We start from the raw sequence: 18,835 nt of genomic DNA, 5'->3' as shown, positions 1-18,835 counted from the left end.
TTTATGGTTTCATGTATCTTGTCTATTTTGTTGTTGTTTCTATACCAAAAATACTTCAATACGTTTATTAAAAAAAAAAGAAACCTATAAAATTCTAACAGGACCAGACAGGGTAGATTCTGGATGTTCCAGGAGGCGGTGCGTCCAGAACCAGGGGTCAGTCTGAAAATACGGGGATGACCATTTAGGACAGAGATGAGTGGTCGGCCTGTGAAATTCGTTACCACAGAAAGTAATTTAGATCAAAACATTGTATGTTTTCAGCAAGCAGTTAGATATAGCTCTTGGGGCGAAGGGGATCAAAGGATAATAATAATCTAATAATCTTTTTTATCGTTACAAGTAGGCTTACGTTAACACTGAAGCGCTTTAACTGTGAAAAGCCCCTAGTCGCCACAATCCGGCACCTGTTCGGGTACACGGAGGAAGAATTCAGAATGTCCAATTCACCTAACAGCACGTCTTTCGGATCTAGTGGGAGGAAACCGGAGCACCCGGAGGAAACCCACGCAGACACGGGGAGAAAGTGCAAACTCCACAGTGACCCAAGCCGGGAATCTAACCCAGAATCCTGGTGCTGTGAAGCCACAGTGCTAACCATTGATATTAGGGGATGTGGGGAGAGGCAGGATGAGGCTATTGAGTTGGATGATCAGCTATAATCACAGCGAATGGCGGAGCAGGCTTGAAGGGTCGACTGGCCTCCTCCTGCTCCTATTTTCTGTGTTTAAAGAAATTGGGAGACCATCAGAATCATAGAATTTGCAGTGCAGAAGGAGGCCATTCAGCCCATCGAGCCTCCACCGGCTTAGAAAGAGCATCCTATTGAAACCCACACCTCCGCCCTATCCCCATAACCAAGTAACCCCACCTAATGTTTTGGTCACTAAGGGCAATTTAATGTGGCCAATCCACCTAACCTGCACATCTTTGGACTGTGGGAGGAAACTGGAGCACCCGGAGCCGACACGGGGAAAAGTGTAAACTCCCACAGACAGAGTCACCTAAGGCGAGAATTGGACCCGGGTCCCTGGAGCTGTGAGGCAGCACTGCTAACCACTGTGCCATCAGAGATGTTGGCCCCCGGCAACAGCCATGATACAAATGTCAACCCAACAGCTATAAAGAAATTAACTTTATCACATACACATTAACTTTGAAGCCAAAGGCAAAGGCATCAGACCTGGATGGGGTCCATTGTTTCAGCCATGGAAACAACATCATGATGAACGGATTTGTCTGGACCAAGGCATGAACCAGGCAACGCAGTCACCATCCAAACAGAATGTCTCCAGGAAATATGTTGTGACATTTTTGTTAAGTTTTGTACTATAAGACCAAGACAGTAGGGTCTGGCATTGCAGTCACCAAGGAGAGTAGGGAACAGCAACCCTGATCCATGGACCGATAGGACCAACCACATGGGGAGTTATAAGTATCAGCCAGATCCGAGGCTGAGGTTCGAGGATAGCTTAAGGGTAGCAACTAACTTCTGAAGAGTTTGAGTTGAAGTTTAGGCAGAATTTCATGGAGTTTTTTTAAAATTAAAGTAGTTGTTTCAGGTTTTTGTGCAGCCCTTTTGTATTAGGGCATCAGGAACATTTTTTTGTTAATAAAAATATCTGTGGTTCAGTCAAAAAACCTGTGCCTGTGTGAGTTTGTCCTCGGTTCAAACATGGACAAAAGAGCTGAATGCCAGAGGTGAGGCAAGACTGACTGCCCTTGACATCAAGGCAGCATTTGACCGAGATTGGGATCAAGGAGCCCTAGCTAAATTGTAGACAATTGGAATCAGGGGGGAAACTCTCCGCTGGTTGGAGTCATACCTGGCACAAAGGAAGAGGGTTGTGGTGGTTGGAGGTCAATCACCTCAGTCCCAGGAAATCACTGCAGGAGTTCTTCAGGGTAGTGTCCTCGGCCCAACCATCTTCAGCTGCTTCATCAATGACCTGCCTTCCATCATAAGGTCAGAAGTGGCAGTGTTTGCGGATGACTGCACAATGTTCAGCACTATTCACAACTCCTCAATAATGAAGCAGTCCATGACCAAATGCAGCAAGACTTGGACAATATCCAGGCTTAGACTGACAAATGGGAAGTTACATTCGAGCCACACAAGTGCCAGGCCACGATCATGTCCGAAAGAGAGAATCTAACCATCGCCCCTTGACATTACCATCTCTGAATCCCCCACAAATCAACACCCTCGGGGGTTACCATTGACCAGAAACTGAAATGGACTAGCCATTTTAATACTGTGGCTACCAGGGCAGGTCAAAGGCTGGGAATCTACGACGAGTCACTCACCTCCTGACCCCCCCCCCCCAAAGCCTGTCCATCTCCAAGGCACAGGCCAGGAGTGTAATGGAATACTTTCCATTTCCAAGTATGAGTGCAGCTTCAACAACACTAAAGCTCAACACTATCCGGACAAAGCAGCCCGCTTGATTGCTCCCCCTTCCACAAGCATTCACTCCCTCCACCATCGACGCACAGTGGCAGCCGTGTGTACCATCTACAAGATGCACTGTAGTAACTCACCAAGGTTCCTTAGGCAGCATCTTCCAAATCCACGATGACTACTATCCTGAAGGACAAGTGTAACAGATGCCTGGGAACTCCACCACTTGGAGTTTCCCCTCCAAGTCACTCACCACCCTGACTTGGAAATATAATCGCTGCTCCTTCACTGTCACTGGGTCAAAATCCTGCAACTCCTACCCTAACAGCACTAGATGCACCAACACTATACAGACTGCAGCAGTTCAAGGCAACTCACCACCACCTTCTGAAGGGCAACTAGGGATGGGCAATAAATGCTGACCTAACCAGCAATGTCCACATCCCATAAATTAAGGGTAAACAGGCGCATGCACCTCTTACATATTGTAGATGATACATACAGCTGTCAAGTGTGTGCTGGTAATGGGAAGGAGTGAATGTTTAAGGTGGTAAATGAGGTGTCAATCAAGCAGGCTGCTTTGTCCTGGATGGTGTTGAGCTTCTGGAGTGTTGTTGGAGTTGCACTCATCCAGGCAAGTGGAAAGTATTCCATCACACCCCGACTTGTGCCTTGTAGATGGTGGACAGGCTTTCGGGAAGCAGGAGTCACAGGATTCATAGTCTCTGATCTGCTCTTTAAGTCACAGTATTTATATGGCTAGTTTAGTTTCTGGTCAATGGTAGCCCCCAGGATGTTGATAGCGGCCATGCCATTAAATGTCATGGGGTGATGGTTAAAGATTCTCTCTTGTGAGGGCAGCACGGTGGCACTGAGGACCCGGGTTTGAATCCCGGCCCTGGGTCACTGTCTGTGGCACATTCCCCCCCGTGTCTGCGTGGGTTTCATCCCCACAACCCAAAGATGTGCAGGGTAGGTGGATTGGATACTCTAAATTGCCCCTTAATTGAAAAAAAATAATTGGGTACTCTAATTTAAAAAAAATAAAAACAATGATTCTCTCTTGTTGGAGGTGGCCATTGCCTGGCACCTGTGTGGCACAAATGTTACTTATCAGCCCAAGCCTGGATATTGGGCATGGACTGCTTCAGTATCTGAGGCTTCGCAATAGTGTACAAATCCCAAATTCTGATGGAAGGGAGATCATTGATGAAGCAGCTGATGATAGTTGGGCCTAGGGCACCACTCTGAGGAACTCCTGCAGTGATGTCCTGGGACTGAGATAATTGATCTCCAGCCACCACAACCACCTCCTTTTGTGCCGGGTATGACTCCAACCAGTGGAGAGCTTTCCCCGATTCCCATTGACTCCAGCTTTACTAGGGTTACTTGACGCTATACTCGGTCAAATGCTGCCTCGATATCAAGGATAGTCACTCTTACCTGGAGAATTCAGCTCTTTTGTCCATGTTTGAACCAAGGTCGTTTTGAGGTTAGGAGCTAAATGGCTCTGAACCCAAACTTGCTGACAGTGAGCAGGCTATTGCTAAACAAGTGCCACATGATAGTGCAGTTGATGACCCCTCCCATCATCTATTTCAGAATAGGAAAGTGGGTAATAGATACTGTTGCTGATTGTGAGATCTCAATTACACACATACTCAGTGTTTTATGTGGATTTTAACCCGTTTGTGCATTCGCTGGTAAAACAGCAAGAGGAAGAGTTTTTAAAATATTTTATTCCAAATACAGTCAACAAATCAGAATCAACAAAAGTTGCAACCAAATTACAAACAGCTTGTCATTTTCCCCTTACTAACAGAATCCCCCCCGCCAACCCGCTTTTCAACAGATCCCTGAATAGAGACAGAAACAGCCACCATCTTACATAAAATCCTTCTTCTGACCCTCTTAAGAGCGAACTTAAATTTTTCTAGCTGTAAGAACTCTACCACATCCTCCAACCACACCGACACCCTCAGTAGCACCGCCTGGCAATCAGTATGGCGAAGGCCACAGCATTGCCCCCCGCTCCTCCAGTGGATCCGGCAGCTCCAAAACACCAAAAATCACCTCCAGAGGACACGCCGCCATCTTCACCCCCACGATCTCCGACAGTGTCTCTGAAATTGACGTCCAGAATCCCCCCCAACTTCGGGGAAGACCAGAACATATTGTTATGGTCCAGGGTTTAGAGAACCCCAAAGTGTATCCTGGAGTTCACCTGACCCACAACTTTTACTAGATTGTGGTATGGGGAGCACACGGCCCACTCTCCAGGTGTGGGACAGCAGAAATGGAAAAGTATTTTTTAAAAGCAAAACAATGTTTATTCTATGAACTCAAGTTAACCCTTTTAAAACATAGTGAACATCTTAGCAACCATTAATTCAAATACAACCCCCAAAGACTGCAATACTAAGTAAACCTTAAGCGTTCCTTTTTAACATCCATACGAATAAAAAATAAACCTTTATCAGAAGCACATCAGGTTAAAGTCACTACTGAAAACATTTTATCATTCTGAATTCACCACATGATCAAGAGATAGTCTTTTCATGGCAGAGAGAACAGCAGTACACCTGCTTGGTCTGGCTTCAGCTCCAACACCGAAAACGAAACTAAAACACACCCTGCAGCAAACAGCCTGAAACGAAAGTAAAAAGCTGACAGACAGCCCAGCTCCACCCACTCTGACATCACTGCAGTAGTAAACACCCATTTCTTAAAGGTATTCTCACTACAGATATTTATATACACACCCATTTAAAAACACCCATTTCTTAAAGGTACTTTCACATGACAATATGGACACAAGATCATAAGACATGAATCACATGTCTCTCACATGCATACCTCTCGCATTTGTCCTCAACCTCGGGGAAGAACCCACTCATGCGAACCGACTCATATGGGCCCTGTGCACCACCTTAAACTGTATCAGGCTCACCCTGTCACAGGGTGAGGTCGAATTCACCCAGAGCTCGATCCCCAGCTCGTCGACCCATTTCCTTATTTCCTCCACTGGCACCTCCTCCGTTTCCAACAGCCACCCATAAATTATTAGCAATCTTCCCTCCCCCCAGCTCACCCTGAATTAGCAATTTATCCAGTAGAGAATACTTTGGCGACTGAGGGAAGAGGAGGAAAAAAAGTGTGTTATCTGTGTATCCATAACATTTAATTGTATGGAGGTGGTGGGTATTAACTTGCGCTCCCAAGAACAGACTGACACGGTGGTCTGTTGGGTGAGGAGCTGCATGCTTGCAATGCATAAATGTGACATAAAGGCTTATTAAAGTGTGCAAAGATTGGCTCCAGTTCCATCCTTCACCACCTAGATTTCACACTAGGTTATATTCTGTGGAGGGAAGAACAGAGCCAATGTGTAGAACCCAAAAATGACTCTTCGTCAGAACACCATACTCAATTTGAAACATTAACTGTTTCTCTCTCCAGATGGCATCCGATCTGCTGAGTTTTTCTTGCACTTTTTTTTATATTTCAGATCTCCAGTATCTTGCTTTTGTTGTATTAGTGCAACTGCGCTGGCACTGGACAATACTTTCACAACGTGCCACACAAGCCGTGGAACTGGACTCAGTAAGAGGATTAAAAGCCATCAGCTGGTTCACTAATACCCATCAGCCCCCAGTAGTGATTATGGTCACACATTACACTGACCTTTAATCCCATTTACCCCCAGAGTCTAGGGATGGCAGGAAATACGGCTTTGCCAGAACCACCCGTATCGCAAGAATGAATAACAACTGGAGACTGTCCGAGCTTCTCGCACTGCTTACCATATCGTTATCTTTTGGCAATTGACAGACCTACTCCCTCAGGGGATTTGAGGCTTTATGAAAAGCACCAAGATCTTTCTGAAATTGAGAACATACATACCATTCTCCCAAACCTGCTCTTTGCTGAGTCACACATCTTGCCCCCTGATCCATTCAAGGGAAGAGGGGCCTACCTTGTTCTCGAACAATCTCCCGGACACCATGGAAAAACCCATGGTATTTGGGGATACGCAAGCTCTGGTCATGAATAAACTTCACCTGGAAAATAAGAAAAGGGAAAGAGCTCAAATTCATTTCAACAATGAACAAAGGGATTGAGGCAAGAGACATGGGTCATATTGTAGTATACAGGGCAGCATATGGGGACGGAAGCACATGTTACACAAGATGCACTACATCAACTCACCAATGCTCCATCCCAAACCTGTGCTCTCTATAGCACAAGGGTAGCAGGTGTATGAAAATACCACCACCTGCAAGTTCCCACCCAAGCCACTCACCATCCTGATTTGGAATGATATCGCCGTTCCTTCACCGGGTCAAAATCCTGGACTGGAATTCCCAACGAGCAGCATTGTGGATGTACCTACACCATATGGATTGCAGCGATTCAAGGCGGCAGGCAGCTCACCACCACTTTCGCACGGGCGATTAGGAATCGGCAACAAATGGTTGTCTGACCAATGACACACGCATCTCGGGAATGTCTAAAAAGAGTTATAACGCGCACACGGCACGCTTCAGCCCTGTTGAGCCAGACTCAGAGCCGGGCACCAAGGACAAATTCTGCCAGAGCTGCAAACCGGGCTCTGCCCAGCACCATCTGGATCATGCACAGATAATGACATTTAAATTAGCCATTCGGCTCATTAAATATCCCAACTCCGCTTTCACCCGGCATCCATGAGTCAACTGCCGCACCCGCGCTGAAAGGGGGGCCCAAAAGGGGACGGGGTCCTCAGCGACAGCGCGGTATAGTGTCCTCACTTTGGGGGGGGGGCATTGCCCTCAAGTGAGGGGGTCCTCAAGCTCTCTTACGTATCAAGGCACCATGATAATTCCCTGATCCCCGAGGAACCAGGGAGAAACTCCAAGGCCCAAAAAACAAATGACTGCTGGGCGGACACGGTGACACAGTGGTTAGCTCTGCTGTCCATGAGGACACTGACGCTGAGGTCCCAGGTTCAATCCCGGCCCCAGGACACTGTCCGTGTGGAGTTTGCACATTTTCCCCGTGTCTGCGTGGGTTTCAGATATGCAGGTTATGTGGATTGGCCACGCTAAATTGCCCCTTAATTTTTTTTTTTTTAAATGACTGTGTGGGTGAATACAGGTCTGGATCTCACTCATGAAAAAGCCACCAAACTCACCCAAGGACTGAGAATTATTTATGCTGAATCGCGCCCCAAGTGTGTTTACGGGCATGTTTGGCAGGGCGTTTGCCGGCAGCCGTGCTGGGGAGATCGCAGCCCGTGTTCAACGACACTTACTCCCACAAATGAACCCCCACGTGAATCTCTCCCTTACTGGCTCCCTCACCGTCTGATTCGCTCTATTTGCGCCTCAGCATCTTGCCACTAACAAAGGGGAGTTGCTTTTATTCACTCCCTCACAGCTCACTCCCAGGCAACATACGCAGACCGACTCCTCGCTTTGGCGATGCCGACCTGACCAGGCTCCTCGGCACCATCAGTGAGAGCTGGGACACCCCGTTCCCCCAAGGGGGTCAAGTACCAGCAGCGGGGTCACCAACACTGCCTGGCAGGCAGTGGCAGCTGCACGAGTGCAGGCAACACCATCTTGGGAGGGTGGAACAGGGTGGCCAGGGAGGGGGACAGTATGATGCGGGGGGGGGGGGGGGGGGGGGGGGGGGGGAAGAGAGAGAAATGGGACGAGGATGGGACGAGGAAATGGGGTGGGGTGTCCAGCTGACAGATACAGCCTTGTCCTAGGAGCATCTAGGACTTCAGTAAGGCCTTTGACAAGGTCCCTCATTGTAGACTGGTACAAAAGGTGAAGTCACACGGGATCAAGGGTGAGCTGGCAAGGTGGATACAGAACTGGCTAGGTCATAGAAGGCAGAGAGCAGCAATGGAAGGATGCTTTTCTAATTGGAGGGCTGTGACCAGTGGTGTTCCACAGGGATCAGTGCTGGGACCTTTGCTCTTTGTAGTATATATAAATGATTTGGAGGAAAATGTAACTGGTCTGATTAGTAAGTTTGCAGACGACACAAAGGTTAGTGGAATTGCAAATAGCGATGAGGACTGTCAGAGGATACAGCAGGATTTAGATTGTTTGGAGACTTGGGTGGAGAGATGGCAGATGGAGTTTAATCGGGACAAATGTGAGGTAATGCATTTTGGAAGGTGTAATGCAGGTAGGGAATATACAGTGAATGGTAGAACTCTCAAGAGTATTGAAAGTCAAAGAGATCTAGGAGTACAGGTCCACAGGTCACTGAAAGGGGCAACACAGGTGGAGAAGGTAGTCAAGAAGGCATACAGCATGCTTGCCTTCATTGGCCGGGGCATTGAGTATAAGAATTGGCAAGTCATGTTGCAGCTGTATAGAACCTTAGTTAGGCCACACTTGGAGTATAGTGTTCAATTCTGGTCGCCACACTACCAGAAGGATGTGGAGGCTTTAGAGAGGTGCAGAAGAGATTTACCAGAATGTTGCCTGGTATGGAGGGCATTAGCTATGAGGAGCGGTTGAATAAACTCGGTTTGTTCTCACTGGAACGAAGGAGGTTGAGGGGCGACCTGATAGAGGTCTACAAAATTATGAGGGGCATAGACAGAGTGGATAGTCAGAGGCTTTTCCCCGGGGTAGAGGGGTCAATTACTAGGGGGCATAGGTTTAAGATGAGAGGGGCAAGGTTTAGAGTAGATGTACGAGGCAAGTTTTTTACGCGGAGGGTAGTGGGTGCCTGGAACTCGCTACCGGAGGAAGTGGTGGAGGCAGGGACGATAGTGACATTTAAGGGGCATCTTGACAAATACATGAATGGGATGGGAATAGAGGGATACGGACCCAGGAAGTGTAGAAGATTGTAGTTTAGTCGGGCAGCATGGTCGGCACGGGCTTGGAGGGCCTGTTCCTGTGCTGTACTTTTCTTTGTTCTTTGTTCATCTGAAGAGGATGTGAGCCTCCCATTGCCTCCTGGCAGCCGCAGCCTGTCCTCCATCCTTTGACTCCTCTTCAAGGTTGTCCTCCAGCCTCTCCTAGCGCACCACCTCCTCCCAGGCAAGGCAGCATGTCCCTCTGCCTCCAGCATATCACCCCGCTGCTGTGCCAGATTGTGGAGGGCACAGCAAATCACCACAAAGCGGGATACCCTCTGGGGGTATACTGCAGGGCACCACTACAGCGGTCAAGGCATTAGAATTGCATCTTGAGCAGCCCGATGCACTGTTCAATGACAGCATGGGTGGCAGTGTAAGCCTCTGTATCGGCTCTGTCTCAGACTCAGGCCTCCGCATTGGCTTCACCAGCCATGTCCTCAGTGGGTACCCCTTGCCCCCCCCACATGAGCTAACCTGTCATCCTGGGTGGTCTTCGTAGACAACAGGGATCTCAGAGTGCCCCAGGATGTAGCTGTCACGCATGATGCCAGGAGAGCAGGCACACACATTCATGATTCGGAGGCGATAGTTGCACACGATCTGAACATATCTGGCAGGGAGGGTGGCACTGTGGCGCAGTGGTTAGCACTGCTGCATTACGGCGCTCAGGACCCAGGTTGGAATAATCCAAATGTCAGGGTATGTTCTTTTGTTAATGATTCCAAATAAATACCATCCCGTCATTCTCCGATTGACTTTTCCACTTCCGACCCTGGGTTATTTGCTGCCCACAGTGAGGGGTCATTTCATTACCTTTATCGTCTCCATGGGACACACAACTAACACAGCTTCTGCCATCCCAGCTCCCAGGCCACACAGGAAGCTCCGCCGCATAGTCAGCATCCCCCTCTCATCAATCATCCTATTATTCAGAAATTCAAACATTCCAAACCTGAGGACAGAACAAAGGCAAGACAGACAAGATCATTTAGACAACATCAAACATGGTGGGAGTGCCATTTATCTTTTATTTATTAATATGGGCGTTGCTGGCTGGGCCAACATTTATTGTCCATCCCTAATTGCCCCTAAACTGAGGGCATTCGAGAGTCAACAACATTGCTGCGGATCTGGAGTGTTGTATCTGTAAAACCTCAGATATTCAAAAGGTTTTACCCAGGTGTCTTCACTAATGAGAACAAAGCACAAACCCAAGTTCAACAATATTTACTTAACACAATTAACCCGTAAATTACCCACAGAGTACACTCTAGAGGTCTCCACGATCAGTTTATACTACCCGCAAAGATGGCTTGGTAGGGCTATGGATTCGATCACTGCGTTCCTCTGATCAGTCTTCTCGAAGGTGGCTCTCGCTGGCAGTTTCTTCCTTCCTTCTCTGGTCTGGTCATGGTCACCTCCCACGTCGAGTCTTCGCTGCTGATGTGCCTCGGGTGCCTGTTCTTATCCCCCTTCCTTTGCGCCCTTTTGTCATTTCCTCTGGCTTTCTGCCAATGATGCATCGGGAGGAGGTCTCAGCATCCAATGATCCGGTTGACGACCGTTTGACAGGACACCCGAGCCCATCCCCGGTATCCCATCTCTTTTTTAAAAATAAATTTAGAGTACCCAATTCTTCTTTTTCCAATTAAGGGGCAATTTAGCGTGGCAATCCACCTAACCTGCACATCTTTAGGTTGCGGGGGTGAGACCCACGCAGACACGGGGAGAATGTGCAAACTCCACACAGACAGTGACCCGCGGCCGAGATTGAACCCGGGTCCTCGGCATCGTGAGGCAGCAGTGCTAACCACTGCGCCAATGTCTCGCCCTAGTTGTCCCATCTCTGGTGGTGGGGGCCGCACATTACCTGTTCCCATATAAGGTAACAGCAGAAATTCTGGTTGGTAGAAAGTCTGATTTTAGTCAGGCCTAAAAGCTAGGCCCTGGTAGGTTTTACCTATGGTCACAGCAGATTTCCTTCCTTGAAGGACTTTAGTGGTCGGTTTTACAACAATTGACAATGGTTTCATGATCAGCACTTTATTGAATCCCACCTGACGTGGTGGGATTCGAACCCAGGTCCCCAGAGCAATACCCGGGGTGTCTGGATGCCTACTGCAGCGACAATACCACTATGCCACTATCTCATTGTTGCTTGTTACAGCTGGCTGTGAATTCCATACTACCCTACAATCCATTGACTACTTTTTTTTGTAAAGCACTTTTAGATGTTCTGAGGATGTGGAAGGAACTATGCAAATGCAAGTCATTCCTTTTTGACCCTTACACAGAACATAGGAGGCTGAGAGAGATTTAATTTGGAGGTGTATAAGTTCCCGGTGCAGGTGGAAATGTGGAGTTACAGCTAGTCAGATCAGCCATGATGTGATTGAACGGCGGAACAGGCTCAAAAGGACTGAGGGACATCCTCCTAATTTGCGTGAACGCAGCCTGAAAGGGTGGTTGAAGCAGAAACAATCACTGCATTTAAAAAGACCCTGGACATGCATTGAAGTGCTGTAGCCTACATGGCTATAGGTCAAAAGTGGGATTAGCCGGATATATCTCTTTATTGCCAGCATAGACACAATGAGCTAAGTAGCCTCATTCTGTGTTGGAAACACTATGATTTGTAACATTGCAGTGAAGAGGAGGTTTTCAAAAACACTGCCATCAGGTGCAAGATGCAGTAACCACCTCCAGTCTAGTTAGAAGGCTGTCCGTTTTCCTGACCAGAAATTAGCTTAAACAGGACAATAGTAAAGTGAAGGTGCAACGTGTGAAATAGGATGCAGCAGCTTGCATTTGCTGTTTAATGAGCTTTCCAACCAGGGAGCAAACACAAAGGACAGCACGGTAGCACATGGTCAGCACTGTCGCTTCACAGCACCAGGGACCCGGGTTCGATTCCCGGCTTGGGTCACTGTCTGTGCAGAGTCTGCACATTATCCGAGTCTGCGTGGGTTTACTCCGGTTTCCTCCCACAAATCCCAAAAGAGGTGCTTGTTAGGTGAATTGGACACTCTGAATTCTCCCTCCGTGTCCCCGAACGGGCACCGGAATGTACAGACTACGGGCTTTTCACAGTAATTTCATTGCAGTGTTAATGTAAGCATACTTGTTACAATAATAAAGATTATTACATTTCATCTAACCAAGTTAACATTCCCATCAGGGAGGCACTGACATAGCAGTATTGTCACTGGACTAGTAATCCAGAGACCCAGAGTCATGCTCTGGGGACCCCGGTTCAAATCCCACCATGGCAGCCGATGAAATCTGAATTCAATAAACAAAAAAAAAATCTGGAATTAAAAGTCTAATGACCACAAAACCGTTGTCGTGAAAACCTCCAGACCACAGCAACGCATTTGAATTTTAAATGCCCTCAGGGATGGGTGATAAATGCTGCCCAGCCAGCGACGCCCACATCCAGGAATTAATTTTTAAAAATCACTAATATCGCCCAAAGTGGCCTCAACCCACAAACATTTTGATTTATTTATATATTATTATTGTAAATTTAAGAGTACCTAATTCTTTTTTTCCCAATTAAGAGGCAATTTAGCGTGACCAATCCACCTGCACATCTTTGGGTTGTGGGGGTGAGACCCATGCAGACACGGGGAGAATGTGCAAACTCCACACAGACAGTGACCCGGGGCCGGGATCAAATCCGGGTCCTCGGTGGCGTGAGAAACAGGAGGTCGGGGGAGGGAAGACAGACAAGGCTTCAGCTGGAATCAAACAACCCAACAGAGTTATGAGGGCAGGTGGGGAAACAGACAGGAGAGTGGAGGACACCATCTGTTCAGCCATGATCCTATTGAATAGCCAAATGGCCTATAATTACTCCTATTTTGAGCTACAATCCAATGTTGTGCATGTTAGGTGGACTGGTCATGCTAAATTGCCCCTTAGTGTCCAACGGTTGTGTAGGGTTCTGGACACTGAGCGTGGGCTTGGGGGATGGTACAATGTCCGAGGGTCGGTTCAGACTCAATGGGTCGAATGGCCTCTTTCTGCACGGCAGGTATTCTATTTCTATGTTCTGTATGGAAATTTCCCATTACGTTGAACCAAAACATCAGGCAACAAGGACACCCAGTGTTCAACTTTATAAAACTGACAATATCATTGACACTAAACATGTCCATAAACCTGCTCTTTCCTGATCCCCCCCCCCCGCCCCAATTCCATATTTCCCATCTCTTAACCGGTGTTTAATTCTCTTACCTGACGGCTGATTTTGGGATGGAACCGTAGATCAAGGAGCTGAGACCTCGGTACAAACCTTTAACGCCGTAATCCCGAACAGTCAGCTGGACACAGTCAACTGGCAAAGAGAGCAGATTGTTAACTCCGGGGAGAGGGAGGCAGCGAGGGGGCAGGGGGCCACAAGGGGGGGTGGAGCACCACAGTGAGGGAGGGGGCCGCGGGGGCAGGGGGTTGTACTTACTGACGCCCTTGTACCGGGGGGGGGTGGCCTGCTCGTCTAGCTGCAGCTGGGTTTTCACATACTCGGTGGGGTAGGTGATGCAGATTTCGATTCCTCCGGCCAGTCCCCCTGCACCAGACAAACATGGATGTCAGCAACACAAACTAAACAAAAGGAAAGGGCGGCAGTGGTTAGCACTGTGGCTTCACAGCACCACGGTCACAGGTTTGATTCCCCACTGGGTCACTGACTGTGCGGAGTCTGCACGATCTCCCCGTGTCTGCGTGGGTTTCCTCCGGGTGCCCCGGTTTCCTCCCACAGTGACGAAAGATGTGCTGTTATGTAATTTGGACATTCTGAATTCTCCCTCTGTGTACATAAGAACTAGGAGCAGGATTAGGCCATCTGGCCCCTCGAGCCTGGTCCACCATTCAATGAGATCATGGCTGATCTTTTGTGGACTCAGCTCCACTTTCCGGCCCGAACACCATAACCCTTAATCCCTTTATTCTTCAAAAAACTATCTTTATCTTAAAACATTTAATGAAGGAGCCTCTACTGCTTCACTGGGCAAGGAATTCCATAGATTCACAACCCTTTGGGTGAAGAAGTTACTCCTAAACTCAGTCCTAAATCTACTTCCCCTTATTTTGAGGCTATGCCCCCTAGTTCTGCTTTCACCCGCCAGTGGAAACAACCTGTGCATCTATCCTGTCTATTCCCTTCATAATTTTATATGTGTCTATAAGATCCCCCCTCATCTTTCTAAATTCCAACGAGTACAGTCCCAGTCTACTCAACCTCTCCTCGTAATCCAACCCCTTCAACTCTGGGATTAACCTAGTGAATCTCCTAGATAATCTGGAGAGGGATCTTGGAAATGATGGCCAACTGTCTAATTAAGGCAAACAAGAACACACAGAAAGAGTAAGAAAAGCCATCAGCCCTTCAATGTCCACTCTGTCCATTCCACTGTGCAAACACTTCCACCCCACTCCCCAACCACCGGAAAAGCAAATTCATGTAGTCAGAAGAAAAGATGACCATTGGCCAACTTCATGGATAACTGGAAAATGCTTCAACTCTACAAGGCGATAAGGCTTCGGGAGATCATGGTTACCCTTGATGCATACCGTTTAAAAAAAATTTAGTGTGCCCAATTCATTTTTTCCAATTAAGTGGTAATTTATCTTTGGGTTGTGAGGGCGAAACCCACACAAGCACAGGGAGAATGTGCAAACTCCACAAGGACAGTGACCCAGAGCCGGGATCGAACCTGGGACGTGAGGCTGCAGGGCTAACCCACTGCACCACCGTGCTGCCCCCCTTGATGCATATTTAACCAACCCAATACATCTTAATATCCTTAGGTAGAACCTTACAGAACCACAGTGATCATTTTCATCTATTCTGTTAGTCCAAAAGGTTACAAATGTAAAACCCTTCTTCATCTCATATCTGGTAGCATCACCTGCCAAACGGACCATCACTCGGTTGAAACTAATAGCAACCACCTTCAGCTGCAGTGAGTTATGCCATATACAAAGCTCCCTAATGCACATGAAATGTGGATTCTCATTTTCTCAACCACATCCCAAATTCTAGCTGTGTGGAGTTTTCCGACCTCAACCCAAATGGTTGCACCACTCAGGATAAAAGGTAAAGGGAAAAGCCAGCTTTGAGTCTACTATTGTGGATCAGTGACGCAGGTCCATGGGTTGAGATGGAGAGTCAGGAAAGGCGAGTTGGTTTGAAAATATTCCACACAAGTTTAGTGCCTTGCAATAAATCAATATTAGGTTTTAATCCAAATGACAGAAGCCATGAAGGGGGAACATTATTCTCAAAAATAAAAACAGAAAATTTGGATAAACTCAGGAGGTCTGACAGTATCTGTGGAGAAACAGAATTCTGTAGAAGGGTCAAATGGACTTGAAACATTAACTGTTTCTCTCGCCACATCCTGCCAGACATGAGCTTTTCCAGCATTTTCTGTTGTTTCAGATTTCCTGCATCCACAGCATTTTGCTTTCATTTGAGCGTTAATGTTATTTTCAATGTCAGATACCTGGAGAAACTGCAGGTTAAGCACCAAGCAAACACCCAGAGTAGACCACAAGAATCCTGCTCCTTCCTCACATTAAGTCCCAACAGCGACTGCCTCAAGATCACACAGACATGGTACACCAACTCTCATTGGTCCTGGACAGCTAGGGACATGCAGGAGATTGGGGGCCATAAGACAGGAATTAAAGCTACAAAAAAGGTGCATCAGCAAAACACAAACCCCTTTAATTTCACAAAGTCACTGGGCTATTTCCAGTGCTGTTAATCCTCATTTGATCACATTTTATTAAATCACCAGAGAAATGAATGTTCATTATTTTTGTAAACTTCTTGAAAAACAAAAAACTTAAATCGACAGGTTCTTTATTAAGTGCATTACCACAGTCAAGAATTGCTCTTTCACACCCTAGTTCCAGCCCTGAATTACTGCAAGCTTATTGTGAAATACCATCAAGGAGCCTTATGTTTGGGATTACTATCTCACAAACAGAAGTTACGGATATAGATTGGAGAAAGAAGAATTTTAACGGACAAGCACTGCACACATGTATTGAAGACTAAACTTTTGGCTTGACTTCCTATTTTTAGGGTGAATTTTGCATGCACAGAATGATGGTTGGTTTTTGGGGACAGGGTGGAGGTGGCAGGAGGAGAGTTACATCTGCAGCAAACACTTCTCGTCAACGAAAACAGCAAGATGCAGATTAAAACTGCCCCAATAAGGGGCATTTACTGTGCCCTCAGAAAGGAATGCTGCAATCGGAATCAGGGGTAAAACAAAAGACACCTTCACAAGTGAATTATATGCACTGTGCTGACCAGGCGCCTATAGATCCTTTCAGCAATGCACTGTTCGGTTTTGAAGAGCAGACACAAGCATTCCCTCTGTGCTATATGATTCTGGAATTAAGGGGGATTGGCGAGCTCCCACTAAAAAGGGCGGAGAGGAGCTTCAGATATTTTGGGGTCCAGGTGGCCAGGAGCTGGAGGGCCCTGCATAGGCTTAACTTTACAAGGCTGGTGGAGCAAATGGAGGAGGAGTTCAAGAGGTGGGACGCGTTGCCGCTGTCCTTGGCGGGTAGGGTGCAGTCAATCAAAATGACGGTGCTCCCAAGGTTTTTGTTCCTGTTCCAGTGCCTCCCCGTGTTTATCCCGAAGGCTTTTTTCAGGCAGGTTAACAGGAGTATAATGGGGTTTGTGTGGGCGCGAGGGACTCCGAGGGTGAGAAGGGTATTCCTGGAGCGGAGTAGAGATAGGGCGGGGCTGGAGCTGCCCAACCTCTGTGGGTACTACTGGGCCGCCAATGCGACGATGGTGCGCACGTGGGTGATGGAGGGGAGGGGGCTGAATGGAAGAGGCTGGAGACGGCATCCTGTGTGGGTACGAGTCTGGGGGCGCTGGCAACGACACCACTGCCACTAAGGAGGTATACCACGAGCCCGGTGGTGGTGGCGGCCCTCAAAGTTTGGGGGCAGTGGAGGCGGCATAGGGGGGGGGGGGGGAAGTTGGGGCCTCGGCGTGGACCCCATTACAGGGGAACCACCGGTTCGCCCCAGGAAGAACAGGTGGAGGGTTTTCAGGGTGGCACAGGGCAGGCATATGAAAGTTAGGGGACCTGTTTGTGGACGGGAAGTTGGCGAGCCTGGGTGAGCTGGAGAAGTACGGGCTCCCCCCGGGGAACACCTAAGGGCGTTTGCCAGGCGGCACGAGGTGGAATTCCCACGGCTACTGCCACACACAGTACAGGACAGGGTGCTCTCGGGGGGGGGGGGGGGGGGGGGAGATCTCGGAAATTTACCAGCTGATGCAGGAGGAGGAGGAGGCCTCGGTGGTGGAGTTGAAAGGGAAGTGGGAGGAGGAGTTGGGGGGAGGTGATCGAGGAGGGGACGTGGGGAGGTGATCGAGGAGGGGACGTGGGCAGATGCCCTGGGGAGGGTGAACTCTTCCTCTTTGTGCGCAAGGCTCAGCCTCATACAGTTTAAGGTGTACCCGAACAGGCGCCGGAGTGTGGAGACTAGGGGCTCTTCACAGTAATTTCATTGCAGTGTAAATGTGAGCCTACTTGTGACAATAAAGGTTATTATTAATAAAGATCATTATTAATTGGGAAAAAATATTTGGGAAATTTAAATTTATTGTAAAACCCCCCCCCCACCTGCCAGGATCGCCTTCAGCGGGTGGGTGGTTGTCTTCACGTCGCCTCCCGCTGCTGTCGCCGCCGCCCAGCGCAGCCTCTGGCGGGAGGTCCGCTCCGGCTCTGAGGCGCCGCCCAGCCGCCGCGGGCTGACGGTGGAGAGGCGGCTGCTGCCGGACATGGCGGCCCGGCCCGATGCAAACCGCCTCAAACTCGGCGCCAAAATAAACCCCGCCCCCGCCGGTTCCGCCCCCATCAGCCCCGCCCCGCGACTCAGCCCCGCCTGTCCCGCCCCCAATCAGCCCCGCCCCCCCGGCTGTCCCGCCCCCAATCAGCCCCGCCCCGCGACTCAGCCCCGCCTGTCCCGCCCCCAATCAGCCCCGCCCCCCCGGCTGTCCCGCCCCCAATCAGCCCCGCCCCGCGACTCAGCCCCGCCTGTCCCGCCCCCAATCAGCCCCGCCCCCCCGGCTGTCCCGCCCCCAATCAGCCCCGCCCCGCGACTCAGCCCCGCCTGTCCCGCCCCCAATCAGCCCCGCCCCCCCGGCTGTCCCGCCCCCAATCAGCCCCGCCCCGCGACTCAGCCCCGCCGGTCCCGCCCCCATCAGCCCCGCCCCCCGGCTGTCCCGCCCCCATCAGCACCGCCCCGCGACTCAGCCCCGCCGGTCCCGCCCCCATCAGCCCCGCCCCCCCGGCTGTCCCGCCCCCATCAGCACCGCCCCGCGACTCAGCCCCGCCTGTCCCGCCCCCAATCAGCCCCGCCCCCCGCCTGCCCCGCCTACAATCAGCCCCGCCCCCCGGCTGTCCCGCCTACAATCAGCCCCGCCCCGTGGGCCAGCCCCGCCGGTCACGCCCCCATCAGCCCCGCCCCGCGAGCCAGCCCCGCCCCATCCCCGCCCCCGCGTCAAACCCGCCCCGCGAGCC

The 18,835-nt window shown here is 49.4% G+C and overlaps 1 protein-coding gene across 1 annotated transcript in view; it reads right to left on the bottom strand.

The window, feature by feature from the left end:
- LOC140387018 (tricarboxylate transport protein, mitochondrial-like) overlaps positions 1-18,106 on the bottom strand; it is a 39,728-nt gene extending 21,622 nt beyond the window's left edge. The window contains exons 1-5 of the mRNA XM_072469995.1: positions 17,936-18,106; positions 13,735-13,842; positions 13,512-13,611; positions 10,086-10,224; positions 6,378-6,462 (exon numbers count right to left, since the gene is read on the bottom strand). Coding sequence (XP_072326096.1) covers positions 6,378-6,462; positions 10,086-10,224; positions 13,512-13,611; positions 13,735-13,842; positions 17,936-18,095 — 592 coding nt within the window. The 5' untranslated portion in view covers positions 18,096-18,106. The remainder of the gene's footprint in view (positions 1-6,377; positions 6,463-10,085; positions 10,225-13,511; positions 13,612-13,734; positions 13,843-17,935) is intronic.
- Positions 18,107-18,835: the final 729 nt, after the last annotated feature.

The sequence above is a fragment of the Scyliorhinus torazame genome, chromosome 12 (assembly GCF_047496885.1).
Source record: "Scyliorhinus torazame isolate Kashiwa2021f chromosome 12, sScyTor2.1, whole genome shotgun sequence".
Classification (NCBI taxonomy): domain Eukaryota; kingdom Metazoa; phylum Chordata; class Chondrichthyes; order Carcharhiniformes; family Scyliorhinidae; genus Scyliorhinus; species Scyliorhinus torazame.
The sequence above is the reverse complement of the archived record's forward strand: the minus strand, read 5'-3'. Positions and strand labels throughout refer to the sequence as shown.